Source organism: Columba livia, chromosome 10 (assembly GCF_036013475.1).
Source record: "Columba livia isolate bColLiv1 breed racing homer chromosome 10, bColLiv1.pat.W.v2, whole genome shotgun sequence".
Classification (NCBI taxonomy): domain Eukaryota; kingdom Metazoa; phylum Chordata; class Aves; order Columbiformes; family Columbidae; genus Columba; species Columba livia.
In genome coordinates, this window is record NC_088611.1 from 2225263 (window position 1) to 2240290 (window position 15028).

The 15028-nt window shown below is 44.6% G+C and overlaps 1 protein-coding gene across 3 annotated transcripts in view; it reads left to right on the forward strand.

The window, feature by feature from the left end:
• Positions 1-2213: 2213 nt before the first annotated feature.
• HDAC11 (histone deacetylase 11) overlaps positions 2214-15028 on the forward strand; it is a 30503-nt gene continuing 17688 nt past the window's right edge. For 2 of the 3 annotated variants that reach the window (XM_065074890.1, XM_065074892.1), the window contains exons 1-4: positions 2214-2569; positions 4131-4279; positions 7366-7466; positions 12765-12881. In XM_065074890.1, coding sequence (XP_064930962.1) covers positions 2229-2569; positions 4131-4279; positions 7366-7466; positions 12765-12881 — 708 coding nt within the window. In that variant the 5' untranslated portion in view covers positions 2214-2228. Of the gene's footprint in view, positions 2570-2714; positions 3129-4130; positions 4280-7365; positions 7467-12764; positions 12882-15028 lie in introns of those variants that run through there. The other variant, XM_065074891.1, reaches the window with a different exon arrangement.

Sequence of the window (15028 nt, forward strand, 5' to 3'; positions counted from 1 at the left end):
GATGGTATTATCGATTTAGCTTTACAACTGCATAAGAAATATTTTTTTGGTATATATTCAAGCAGAATTAGTAAAGTACGCTTAGAACTTGCCTTTTGACTTGAAACTAGCCTATTTTTCTTGTGTGTCTGACATTAGGGATGATGTTCCTGGGGTGAACCTCGGCCTGACAAAAGCCGTGGGAGTTCTGCTGCTCAGTTACATGACATCACTATTTCTCCTGTGTTTGCCTCATTCTGCTGCTCACCTGCCGTGTCTTTTCACCTAGTGGTATCTCATTAATTTTATTTTATAATGAGAATCATATTTTCCTATCCAAACATACTGTTTGTGTGCAATCGCTTCGAGGCCCTTGATAGAAAGTCGCGTCCGACACACAGTGGGGGTTGGATGTTTTAACACCACCCTGCGGGCCCACCCATGACCCGGCTCCGTTACCAACCAGCTCTGCAGCTGCCCCTGGCCCCTCCTGTGTGGCTGTCGAGGGTTAAGATTGCGGGGTGACAATAAAACCGTGGCAGATGTATTGTTAACCCCCTCTCCCCCCCCTTCCCCCTTTTTGCCCCTCCCTCTCCCCCCTTCCCACAAGTGATCAGGAGGGAAAAGGACAGAGAGAAGAGAGTTGGAAAAATTAACAATGTTTTACTAACGCTACTAATGAGAACAGAGAAAATAATACAAAATATACAAAACCAATCTTGAAAGTCTCAGCAACTGCAGAGCCGGCACCCGAAGGCCTGGACTGGACTCTGCAGCCAACCGGAGCTGGATTCAGTCTGTCACTGGCCTCAGTTTGCAGAGATGATGAGCAAGGTCCTCTCCTAATGTCGGCCATAAGGAAAAAGGGAAAAGGGACGAGATCCTCGTGATCTCGCACTTTTATATGCAGTATTCACGTGAATGGGATGTTATACACAGTTGGTCAGTTTCTTGGTCACTTGTTTCTCGTCACCCCTCTTGCGAGATGTCCATCCATGCTTATCAATAAGTTTGCATTCCATTGCTATGTTCACCAAAACATGTGTCTGGTTCTCCAGGAAAATGCAGCTAATATGAAGCTTTAGCTGACAGGCAAAATTCACTAAAAGAGAAACTTGTTTTTAACAAAGCCAGGACAGCGGCGATGAGGAACGACGCACACCGGGACGCAAAGACGCGCACACAGGCAGAGATCTCGTCAGCAGCGAGAGCAGAGCCGGGCACAGCAGAGAGCTGAGCCAGGCTGAGGCCCTCTTTATTAGCCATTGACAATTCATAGGATTTACAGACACAGGCCTGGAATAAGATGTTACATAAGATGTTTTTCCAATAATTGTTATTAAAAACACACCACACTCATGTTATGTTTGTTTCAGTTACATTCCCACTCATTCACAGACCAGGCCCAAGGACATTCACACATCCCATGTGTATACACATACGCAAGAAGAGCCAGGGGCCACGAATGCATTGCAAAGAGCAAGTTTTATTTTAGTTATGTCTCTCTACTGGGGGATCTCCAAAGTGGCACCTGAGCTCCCAGGCAGAGGACAGCGGGGACACAGGCGCTGGTCAGTTCAGCCCTGTTAAGATCACCGGGCCTGCTGAGCTCACCTGTATTTCAAGGCTTCAGGCCGGCGCAGCCGCCCGCTCTTTCTCACAACAAAGCAGGAATCTCAGATATAGTGATAAGGTACCCAGAGTTTCTCACAGGCCTGTGTTACCCAACACAGAGGTTCTACTCACCAAGCACACAAGGTCAGTAAAACAATTAGCGTGATGTGCTTTTTCTGCAGACAGCTGCAAGTCATTTGAGCGTGTTTACATTTAACCAACCTCCCCGCCAAATCTTCCGCTACATTCCCATGCACCATGCACTTGGGGGCATTCATCCAGCCTGAGAGACCATTCTCACGGGTCTGGGCTATGACTCAATTATGAGAAACATACTTCAGCACAATCTGGCCAAGGCCCTTTATATTTTGCTATGATCCAATTATGTTAGTACTATAACTTCTACTATAAACTTGTTCCTGGTGAGGGTGGCAGAGCCTGGCCCAGGCTGCCCAGGGAGGCTGTGGAGTCTCCTTCTGTGCAGACATTCCAACCCGCCTGGACACCTTCCTGTGTAACCTCATCTGGGTGTTCCTGCTCCATGGGGGATTGCACTGGATGAGCTTTCCAGGGCCCTTCCCACCCCTGACATTCTGGGATTCTGTGATGCTATTTCTTTGACCGTCCAGACGGTCATGTTAGTACTGATCTTCCTTTATCATCCGGGTGGCGCAACCACGCATCTTGCTTTCCCCCACTCCTGTCCCCCGCGGATCCCGCACGTCACATCACGTCACACTGTCCCAGAGCGGCGACAGCTCTGCCCGGGCCGCCCGCGGCTGACTGCACCCCCGCGCCACCGGCCTCCCCTGCCCCGGACCAGGCCCGAGTGGGGGCGGGCAGCCCCGCCCCGGCGCTCCCGGGCCCCGCCCGCTGCTCGGTGTCTCCGCCCGCGGCGGGCGGGGCTGCGGGTGCCGTCCCGGGGGCGCCGCGGTCCGTGCGCGGCCTGGCCCGCTCCCGCGGGCGGCGGGGGGATGTGAGTACCCACGGGGCGGGCCCGGCGCGGCGCTGGGGCGGCGGGAGGGCCGGCGGGCGGAGGCCGCTCTGGCTCCGGGGCCGGCCCCTGCCCGCAAGGTGCACCCGGGGAGCGGGGGGGCGGCCTGGGGCTGCGGCAGCGCCGCTTCGCCCGCTCGGCGCCAGCCCTGGCAGGTGGGAGGTTTCAGGCGCCGGGGCCTGGGCCGTCCCCGGTGTGAGGTGTCCGCTATGAGCGGGGCAGGAGCGCACGGGGAGGCCGCGGGAGCCGCCCCTTGCCCGGCCCCGCGGTGCCGAGGCCCTGCCGGCGGGAGAGGAGCGCGGCCGGGCCCGGGAGGCGCGGCCCGTGTGACAGAAGCCGCCTGTTGTCGCGGCGAGGGAGCCCGGGCTCTGTCCCTGCGTGGGGTGCAGGCTCTGCTGAAAAACATCCATTGTCTTCGTGTTTGCTTTTTTGTTTTGTTTCAACTGGATTTTAAAAGGGTATTTTTGATCATATTTAGGCTGGAAATAAGGGGTTTTCTGTTTCGGTATTCACCTGACAAAGGGCCGTTCTGCCCTGCGCAGTAAGTTGCACAAAGCCCTTTGCAAAGTTCAGCTGAATTTCGGGGAGCAAGAGAGGCCCCAGCGTGACTTGGTGACCGGGTTTGGGGCAGGGGAGGGAGCGACGGAGGCCCTGGCTGGGGGAACAGGCTGAGCGTGAGCCCAGAGTCGGCTCCGGGCCCAGGTGTGCACGCAGGTGTCCGCCCAGCACCAAACCCACCGGGGCTGGGGTTGTGCTTGCAGAGCCCAGCGCTCCTCGGCTGGTCAGTGAGCGTGTCGTGGAGGAGGCTCTGAGCTGGCTGTGCCATTGGGGTTTGCAGAATCCAAGAATAGGGAGGGGGAGTAAAGGAAAGTGTTGGTTAAGGGTTACAGGTGTGAGATCTCAAGTTGGGGTATGTCCCGTGGTTGTAATGCTGCACAGACACAAACCCAAGCCTCTCTGCTTTTGCTGAGCTGGTCACGGATTAATCTGTTGTGCCTAGGAAGGGATCCTAGACGTCTTTCCACCTTTGTGTTAGAAGCATTGTGAGTAAGGAGAGTGTGGTTCGTTTTTTTCAATTGTGTTTTGGTACAGACTTTGAACTGTGAGTCCTCTAACGTGTCTGTTGAAGGTTATGTTGTCTGTAAAACCGGGTGCACCTTCTAAGGTAGAGGTGCTGCTTGACAAGCTTGGAAAGGGAAGAGGAGTAAATGTTTCCATTCATTAATGTCTGCAATGAACTTTGTGTGCATAATTCATATACATTCTTCAATATTCAGGTTTTTTTCCCTATTACTGGTTTGTGCAAGAGTTTAATTGTACTGATGGGAAGTCAGAGGTGTTGCTCTCCCTGACCCTACTGCTGAAGAGCAGTTAAACAGCCAAGTTTTCCTTCAGTGACCATGGGAAATTGCGTTATCAGGAACCATAGTGTAAACTTGGTTTTAATAGGGACTCTAATTTATAATTTGAGATTTTAGTAAAAACATTCAACTTCGTAAATGGCTGCTAAAAACGGTGACGAGTTTGTTTTTTGCCTTTGAAGGCCTCACAGAACCGCGCTGTACGAGGACCCCCCGGCAGCATGCTGGCCTATCGTATATTCTCCAGACTACAACATCACATTCGTGGGACTTGAGAAACTGCATCCATTCGATGCAGGGAAATGGGGAAAAGTAATCAATTTTTTGAAAGGTAAAATAACAGAAAGTACCTCTTAAACCAACATTTGCACTAAAGCTAATGGAAGTGATGTAGTTAGTGTAGACTCATGTTAACAATTGCAAATATAATAGTGACTGTACATCTTCATTGCTCACTGTGTAGATGTAAGCGACACTCTTTAATCCTATTTGGAGTACTTCAGTATTTTTATATATTTGCAGATTTAAATCTTAGCAAGTTCAATTGACTGTAGGATTTCTGAGGTGAGTTGGATGCTGTGTATAACACATTGTTGAACATCTTGCCTGTGAAATATTTAAAAGATGAAATTGCAGTGTTAGAGCAAACATCCTACACTAGAGCTTTTTAATACAAAGGTTTGTTTTACAGTCCTTTTGAAAATGTATGTTCTAGCCCGCTCCGCTAAATACACCCACAGTTTTGGTCTCGGCTCAGTTGTGGTGTCTGTGGAGAGTGAAACTCCAGAAATACGATTGAAATTTTGAGCTCATTAAATGGTTTGCTCTGCCTGGAGATGTGAATAATACTCGCTAGAGTAACTAGTTCGACTCGTTTCAGTCTGGCCCAAAACTATGAGTAAAAAGGAGTGAGGAGAATCATGAGCATAGCAGTGTCTTAAACCATCTTAAGTATTTCTTGTCTTCGCAATTTGAGTGGAAGCTTGAAGTGAGCAGAATTTCCTTGCTTGGCCTTTCTAGAAAACAGTCCTGTTGGGTATTTGCGAGCTGTTTCCACCCCTGAACTGAGCACCAGGATCTCTATGTCCAGCCTGGCTCAAGTCAGGTGCAGAATACTGGAGCCTTGTGGACATAGCTCAGCGTGCTGTGTTTTGATACTCAACTGATTTTTGACGATTCCAACACTTTCAGTTCTAGATTAGTGTACAAGAACAATATTTCCTTCCAGTTTCCTCTTGAGGATAGCTGCTGTTTGTGGTTCCAGTTGCTTCTTTTGAAGGCTGAGCTTGAATCTAAAACAGAACCCAGGCTTCAGTTTTGTAGCGATGAATGGAAAATCCTTCCAGTGTTAGCAAGCTTGCAGATGGTTTAGCTTGCGAGATGTGAATTACAGTTTGGGAGTGCTGAGTTTGGCTTCCTGAGCTTTGTGCTTCCATTGCTACACCTGGTATAAGGAGAACTGGGACATTCCTTGTGGCCTTGGTAACTACAGGTGTTAATGACGGCCTTGCTGCGGGGTGTAGCTTAGTTACTCTGCTGCAGCTGCAGGCAGCCTGCTGGCAAAAGGCACTTTTCAGGCTGAAAGATTAGCGCAGCTTCTATAAATCCATTCTTTATAAACTTCTTGATGTTATTCTGATAGTGTTTGGGAAGAGCTCTGAGGGATGCCTCTGGTGACAGGCGGGAACTTTTTGCCATGGTGCTCATTATTGCTCTTTAAACAAAGTGGAAGTTACAGGCAGAAGTACATTAAGGAAATATGAATGTAAGAACCAAGGTTAGCATCAGGGTCTGTAAAATCTTGGTATCTCTCTATCTAAAGTTTTAAGGTGTTCATGTGTTTTTTTTTTAAACTTCTTCTCTTGCCAAGACAAAGGTTGTCCGAGGGCAAGGCCTCTTGTGCTTATATGCTCCTAATGATTCCTTCAGCTGATGAACTTTCGCAATTAAGTGTTGGCCTTCCGACTTTAGGCTGCCTTGTATTCGTTTAACCAAGGTTAAACTCCCCTTCTAGTAATTGAGTTTTGGCTCTTCCCTTAAATAATTGCCTTAGATCGCATGACTTTTTTCTTAATTAATCAAAACCTTTGCCTTTCTCGTTCTTCTTCATGTAAAGTCTTTTCCTCTAGTTTTTTTTTCTGTCAAGTGTCCACTCTTTACTCTAAGTCTTTCACAGAAAATTAGTTTTTCCAGTCACTTCAACTCTTCTTGCTTTGCAAAGCGGAAAGAAGCCATGGGATACCCCTGGGTGCTCCTGGTGTTCTCTGTCGCCACTCCTGGCAGCAGCTGATCTCCACTGCTCCCTGTCATCTCCTGGAAAATCACCACTGAAAATCCTGCACTTACCTTCTCCTTCTTCCAGATGACACTGTTAGCAGCTTGGCTTTCTGTCTGGCACACGAATGAATGAAATGTTCCTCGGGCCTCAGTCGGGAGAAGCACAAGCTTGCCAAGACAAATGTTGTTGCAGGTGCTGTTCTTATATAACACTTCAGAACGAAATCTCTCACATTTGTGAGTTGTTTTCTTCCACCTCCAAGTATATATTGAAGAAAAGGTAACTGTCCTAGTGGACTGCAGCTGTGCAGCACTTAAATAGCAAAATTTATCTGGGAAGATCAGCTCAGTGCCTTACATTTGTTGTTTATAGTGATCATATGCAAAGCAGTGCTGTTTATTTGCACTGCTTGGCTTTTTTAGTTGATCCTAACTTGAAGTTCTTGGCAAGCATATCCAGATGTATGCATTCAAACGTATTGTCTTTGATCGCTTTCTGAAACCTTGGAGTGATATTTTGTAGCTTGCTTTTAAAAGAGTATCTTTTAAATAAACTATCTTTTGGTTTCTAAGGGGAAGATTTAGTAGCTGGTCACTGGTATTTCTTGAAATTAAATGGAGGTGGGGTATGACAAATATCCTAATAAAGTGTTAGCATTCGCTTCCATGAGCATCAAAGCAGTTATTTTGTTTAGATTTTTTTTGTTGCTCTCTCCTGATTTACGGAATTAAATACCAGTAGCAAATGTGGAATTTCTTAAAGCATGTTAAAGAGTGGTGAATATGTGGTGGTACGAGCACAGAGACTTCCTCAGTATATCAAGCTCTAGACTGTAAGGATTGTTTTGTGTCTGTCCATCCTCCATCACTACCCGTCTTTTCTTTCAGTTTAAACAAGAAGGTACCATGATTACACAACTTTCTGTAAACAATATTTATGATATACACACTACCTTAATAGCTTATGTGTACAGAAGGTATGTATTCGCAAAATTTGCAAGCACTGAGTAAACAGAAGTTCTTTCAGTGATTTACAGATGAAGTTATTATATTAAGGTCCAAGTAGCTGCTTTGGCGGGGGGAATATGGAAAGTTAAGCGATGGAATACAATGCCAATTCTTATTTTTCTCCTGTTTCAGAAGAAAAACTAATTGCAGATGACTTGATTGTGCAGGCACGGGAAGCTACTGATGAAGATCTCTTGGTTGTTCACACAAGGCGCTACCTTAATAAATTGAAGGTGCTGTACTTATTAATGTGTTTTTCAAGCAAAGTGTCTAGAATTAGTGTCAAGGGCAACAGATATCCTACTAGATTTGTTATAGCATCGACTTTTACAGGTTGTAGGATGATACATTTTTAATTCAATATTCTCATTGAGAATACTGAAAGAAAAACATAGAAATAGTAGGGAACTAACACAGTAGAGAGGTTGGAGTGGAAAGAGGGTCTGCCACTTTATATGAGTGATCTGAAATATTTTAGCAAAGTTAAATGAACATAAGGAATATTTTAATTTTTGAGATGCAAATTATATTCTCTTTAGTATGCAGGTTTTGGTCTTCAAAAGGGTAAGTTTGATTTACTCTAGTAAAATATGGCTCACAAATTGAAAATATGTTGGAGAGCACCAAAATGGAGCACTTTATTGGATGCTTTTTAATGCAAGGATTGCTTTATGAGCACAGGTGACATTGCTTTAATTTTGCACCTCTTCACTTGGAGGGCAGAGAAGGGATTTGCATGAGAAATAATCTTCCATTTCATAATTCAAAAGAAGTTATTTTGAGTCATCTTTGCCCTTCCACAGTGCAAGAGTCCTTGTCTTGCTATTTCTGGAATGTTTTATTTTTCTGTGTAAGGGATCTGTTATTTGCGTGGACCTTCTTCTCTTACTGCTTTTCCAAGTTCTCTTACACTTCTTCGTTCTGTGCTATGAAGTTACATGTAATTTTATACATCATTAGATTTGATCTTCTTGCAGCTATTCTTGATAGTGAGCTTTCAATTCCATACAACCACCCACCTCTTCTTGCTGAATCACTTCTTTGCAGCAGGGTGTGATGTGCACAGCTCAGTTTGCTCTACCATAATAATATTTTTAGTATCTACAGGATGACTTCACGGGGAATTGTGTGTATAACTTGTGTCTGGGTGTTCAAAACCGGTCCTGTCCTGTGCATTCAGATGTGATTAACTGTGTATCTCTCACAGAATCCCAGAATGTCAGGGATGGGAAGGGCCCTGGAAAGCTCATCCAGTGCAATCCCCCCATGGAGCAGGAACACCCAGATGAGGTTACACAGGAAGGTGTCCAGGCGGGTTGGAATGTCTGCACAGAAGGAGACTCCACAACCCCCCTGGGCAGCCTGGGCCAGGCTCTGGCACCCTCACCAGGAACAAGTTTCTTCTCATCTTTCAGTGGAACCTCCTGTGTTCCAGTTTGTACCCATTGCCCCTTGTCCTGTCACTGGCTGTCACCAGAAGAGCCTGGCTCCATCCTCCTGACACTCCCCCTTTCCATATTGATCCCCAGGAATGAGTCCCCCCTCAGTCTCCTCTTGTCCAGCTCCAGAGCCCCAGCTCCCTCAGCCTTTCCTCACACGGGAGATGCTCCACTCCCTTCAGCATCTTGGTGGCTGTGCTGGACTCTCTCCAGCAGTTCCCTGTCCTGCTGGAACTGAGGGGCCACAACTGGACACAATATTCCAGGTGTGGTCTCCCCAGGGCAGAGCAGAGGGGCAGGAGAACCTCTCTGACCTACTGACCACCCCCTTCTAACCCACCCCAGGTACCATTGGCCTTCCTGGCCACAAGGGCCCAGTGCTGGCTCATGGTCACCCTGCTGTCCCCAGGACCCCCAGGTCCCTTTCCCCTATGTTGCTCTCTAACAGGTCATTCCCCAACTTACACTGGAACCTGGGGCTGTTCCTGCCCAGATTCAAGACTCTACACTTGCCCTTGTTATATTTCATTAAGTTTTTCCCCGCCCAGCTCTCCAGCCTGTCCAGGTCTCTGGATGGCAGCACAGCTTCCAGTGTCACCACTCCTCCCGGCTCGGTGTCATCAGCAAACTTGCTGACAGTCACTCTGTTCCCTCATCCAAATCACTGATGAATATATTGAATAATACCGGCCCAGCACTGCCCCCTGAGGCACTGCACTGGATACAGGCCTCAACTGGACTCTGCCCCATTGACCACGACTCTCTGGCTTCTTCCCTTAAGCCAGTTCTCAGTCCAGCTCACTACCCAGTCATCATTCCCCTTTTCTTGAGAGAATGTTTGCGGCAATCATAGAAACTGGAAGATGTTGTATTGGTCATGCCAGCAAATTCCTGCCAAGCAGGGAAGAGTGCTTAGTTGCAAATCAAAGACAACATGGCTAGATGTAAGGCCCTGGGTATCCCCTGTATGGCCTTATCCAAGGTTTGCTGTGCTATTTTTTTTTTTTGTAAATCCAGACAAATACAGGTCTACCAATACATTGTTTTATGCAAGATCAGCTCTGGAGACTGCAGAGGCGCTTGTGTTTCTGGGAGTGCCTGAGTCTCTCAGAATGGTGGATTGCTTGAGTATTCTTAATTTAAAATTTGGGCCTGGACTTGGTAGGAAATTCCATAGAGTGGTAAGAAGAGGTGGTGGTCGGTGTCGTAGCAGCAGCTGAAGAACATGGCTGGGGGTTGGCTGAAGAGAAACAAAATGGTATGTGCAAAAAGAGATGTGGAAATCTGTTCTGCGTTGGAAGGAGCAGTCTCTGTTTCCCTGCTTTAGTCCTTAAAACAAAATTCGACCTTTTGAATTGAGGTGATTCCACCTCAGATATTCCTTTGAAAAATTTAGGTGTCTAAGGTAGTGACTGGACTTTGGATCATTTGTTTGCAGTACTTTTCCACTTACTGCTTTTTTCTGGTGTTACATAAAATAATGAGCTTCCTGCATAGCAGCATTCCGAAATTTTGGAAGGAGACAGTCACTGCGGTTAAAGCTACTGCCAGACCTGGAGCCTTTCATTGAACCATTTGTATCTGTGAGAGGTTCTGTGATAACACGTGAGCAAATGCTGGAATGCAAATGTGAGGATAATGCTTGTGTGTCCATGAACTCCTGTAGGTGCCTGTTTCATCCAAACCCAGAGCACGGGTTTCCAGCTGCCGAGTCACCTGTGGTCGCACACACAGCTGGAAACCTGTGGTTTGGTTTGGATGAGATGGGCACCTACAGAAGTGCTTAAGATTCCCTGTCTTGTTCCTCAGTTCATGCAGTTCTTGTGCTTTCACCCCTTGTCTCTGCTCTCTGCATTTTGCTTTTACTTGCTCAGCTTTTGCAAATGTCATCGGTGAAAAACTGAATGGATTTTGCTGTAGAATGTTCATTTAAAAGGTCACGAGAGCAGATACATAAATTTGATCCTCTTCACCTAAATTTTCACTTAATTGTTGATGTGTCAGGTAAAGATGTGTAGGAATGTAAAAAATATGTTGTTTTAAAGGTGATGATAATTGAATATACTTGGAAAGAGCACTGAACAAGGGCTCAGGGAACAAGGTGTGACAGGTTTCAGTATCTCCACCCTGCATGGATGCTGTAGGGTGTTATTTGCAGCTACAACAACTGTTAGGCCTCTCAAAGGAAAGGATCAGGTGGCATTTGGTTAACAGTCTTGTCCTTTCTTTAATATTTCCAACTTACTGTTTAGGAGACTGATGCACCAAAATGATTTTTTGGCTGGTTGGTTTTCTCGGGTGTGTCATCTGGTTATCACCAGTTTCCACCAGTGCAATATCCTATTCCTGATCATAATAGCATGTTTGTTTCTTGACCTAGAAACTTTTGTGAAAATTGCAAGCTTCTTGCAGTACTTTATGATTTTATCTATGCTAATTCAAGCTAAGAACAGAATTTCTTTATCTACTGAAGGTGGACCTGAAGAGTTTTGTCCCAGGCAGGTTTCTAATTATAAATCACTTTAGTTGTTTGATGTTTGACTTGTAAGTCCGTGAATTTTCCCTTTGAGCTGGGACTGGCTACAGGCACTTATCAATGAGATTTAAACACAGTTTAAATTTAGATATTAAAGAACAAAATTGACTTGATTTTTTAATTTGATGTGTTGTTGGTTGTTTTAAAGTGCTGGAATGCGATGAATGCATAACATAAAAGGCGGGACATTGGAGGTTGGTTTTGATCAGTAATGCATTAATTGAGGATGTATCGACATAAAAACAACTACTTCAGCTTTATCTTCCTAATATAGGTTTTTCAATGTAACTTTGAGTCCTTGAATACTAATAATTTGAAATATTTGTCAAGTCATTTAACCTTACTGAGAAGTTTTTTATAGTTAAGGAACTCAATTTAGTAGTGATAATATTTTGTAAGTGAAGTCCTGCAAGAATATTCCCATTAAATGTGTATGTTATAGAGTTTGGGCTTAATCAAGGAAAAGTGACTGTGAGAGCTTAAAATGAAGTGTTAACAAACTGTATTTAGTGCTGAAGAGCGGTGAGTGATGCTGCCCCTGCATCCCACCCCGCGGTGCTCCGGGTTCCCAACACTGGCAACTGGGAAGCTGAAGTCTTTGCTGAATACCGGAGGACCCTGAAGTCGGGGTGTGATTGTCTGTGGTTCCCACTGACCGCTTGTACGTCCCGTTGTGTGTGAACAGAGTGGACAGTGGTCAGGCGGTAGATTTACTAAGTCTGCTCAGATTTCCTGACGCTGGAGAGAAGGGGATCTGTTCACAATCTTTGTACAGGGTGTCAAACCTGCAATTCTCAGTACCCAAATGTTTCCATACTGGATGAAGAGGTAAATTCTTGCTTGTGACTCGTACTTTGAAATATATTTAGGAGTGTTATCGCTGGCAGCCGTGTTAGTAGAAGTTCTTTGAAGTGATCTATATGTTTGCAAAAAAAGCATTTACATATTGCAAATATTTTGTGTTCTAACCTTCAAATCATATTCTCGTTGATATGACTTTTGAACAGAATGTTTCCTTGAAACATTTTCCAGAAGTGTTCAATATGCTAAATATATTTTAATCAGTTCTCCATGCTGAAAATTTCCACTGTGTGTTCACTTAAGTATTTGAACTTCTTGTTTGAGTTGTTTTTCCTTTCTCCTTGGTATATCCTTTTAACTCGACACAGGGAAAGATATTTTAGGTTTCAACAATATATCAAGTTGCTATTAATACTGCTGAAGGACATTTTACAATTCTTCCTCCCAGTCCCAGGGATATTAGATATTCTGAAATACTAACTTGCTGAAAAATAGCTGCTTTGCTACCATTTGATACTAAAATCTGAAAACCCTCGTGACAGTGATGGAAAGTGATGATTCTCTTAGTTAACAACTTCAGGATGAACCTATTTGGAAGTTACTGATAAGGATAGTTGCTGTCACTTCCACCTAAAAACATTAAAAATCTTGCAAAGGACCTGTGAGCTCCTCTTCAGTAAATAGCAACCGATACGAGATCTAAATGTCATCATTAAGACAGACTTCATTAACTGCAACTTTTATCCCCCTTGTAGTGGTCCTTTGTTGTGGCTACGATCACAGAAATCCCACCAGTCGCCTTTCTTCCCAATTTCGTTGTTCAGAGAAAAGTTTTGAGACCTCTACGAACCCAGACAGGAGGAACAATAATGGTAAGGTGCTTTTGGTTCCCTTTTATCATATTTAAGCTTGTTGATAAAACACTATAAACGTGTGGGTTGTAATAATTTGTATAACTCGAAGGCTTAAGCCCTGTAGAGGGAACAGAGTTTGTGTACAGACCCAGACAGGAGCGAAGTTTGCAGCTTGGTGGCAGCTACCAGGGTGAGGGACAGGCCTGATCTGTGTGGTCTGTAATTTGCAGGAGCAGAAGAGAGAGCAAGGGGCAGCCTGGGCAAGCAACGATAGATGTGGTGGGATGTACAGCATATACAGAAACTGAAATAGTTCTGAACAGCAGTCAAATACAGGCAAATTCTAGGAATGGATCTTTTGAGGTCCCTTTTGATCTTTTGAGGTCCCTTCCAATCCCAAACATACTGTGATACTGTGATACTGTGGAAGGTTTCAAAATTGATAATATAGAGGCTATCTATAAAGCACAAATTTGCTGAGCGGCCTTAGTACTGTATGTGGAGATGTGCATGGTTTGTTTGCTCTTAAGTGTTTAAATTTAGAAATCCTATCACCTTGCTCATTTTGATGATTAATCTGTTTCTTCTGTTGTAAATACTACATAAGCAGTTCAGCAGAACTTGAGTGAGACGTAGCCTGCTTCACCTGAACAGAGTTGTTTTCTAATGAGTGAAGTGAATGCTCTGGTCGGAAGAGCTGTGTAGTGTCACCAGACATTTAATGTGCCTGAGAATTGCCATGAGAGACACTGGGGAATAGGACGAAAGAAAATAGTTAATAGCTGGAGCCGGGAATGAGTTATTTAAACCATGTGTTGAGGAAAGGATGCCTTCGTAATTGTAAACCAGTAACTAATGGAACCTTTTCTGCACTTCTTATCATTCTTTGTCATATTAGAGCTCAGACTGTAGCATGGTGCTGGGAGAGTCTGGTAATGCTCCCCATCTCTCTTTACAGGCACCGAGCTGTAACAGGTACCTAAATGGAAGACAATCCTGTCTGAAATCATTAATATTATGGTACAAATAGATCCCTGCTGCATTTTAGCTGCTCTTCCTGAAGGCAACTGTTACAGCGGGGGCACGTGAAAAGGATAGAAGCCCCTATTGCTTTTTCTGTATCTGTTTGAAGCCAGTTATTGAAGAACACTATTCTATGGGTTGGCAAACCTTTCAGAGTATGTCTGTGCCAGATAGGAGAGCACGATTTATTGCAACCACTAGATATTAAAAGTGAGACTGGGAAGCCAAGAATGAGTGATAAAGTAGTGGCATTATTTTCAGAAACAGGCTAGTTGGTAGCTTCCCATTTCTGTCAACAGAAATGTAGGTACTTAATAATCTGTGCGCTGAAATCAAGGTTTCTTGTTTTTAAATGCTTACCTTCATGAATATATCAAGCATCCATTAAAGACATAAATAATGTGAAGAGCTCTTGTATGAGTAGTCTTTAAAAGGCAGTGCAGTACAGTTTTCAGAAACAATCAGAAAGACTGTATCTGTTTGTGAGCCTAAGCTGAGGATGATGTGAGGGAGCACAGAAGCTTGGTGAAGCAGCTCTCCAAGTCTTCTTTAATTTTGTGGGGCTCATGTGAGATTAACTGTTGCTGCTGTCATTTTTGGGTATAAGTGGGTCTGGGCACTATTGAGTTGCAGCTCTTTTGGGTTTTGTCGTGTGAAGTGACAGTCCAGAGCCAGTTGTTGTGAAATGTTAACGCAAGATAAAATGTCCTGCTTTTCTGTTGTATTTACTTTTTTAATGATAGAATTATTCAATGCCTGATTCTTTATCAGAAAAAAGTGGCAATTTCTCTCAGTATTTTAGTACTCTGTTGTTAAATCTGTGTCCTACCCAGCTGCTGGATTTGCAAGTGTGTATATAAAAGTAACTCTCTGCCACTGGTTGGGTTTGGTTACCAAAAGGTAGCGGAGAAAGGAATGGAATGGACTGGGCTTAAATGAGGATTCGGAAACACCTGCTAACAGTGCGATCTAATTGTTTGAAACGTGGCATCTTAACTCTCTTTGTAATATCCAAAACACTGGTAGTACGTATTTAAACACCTGGAGCTCTGCAGAGAGTTTGAGTATATCATCCTGTTTGAGCTGTGATGCAAACTGGCACAGCTTATTATTTATAGTGGGGAACGCGGTGTTTGTCATGG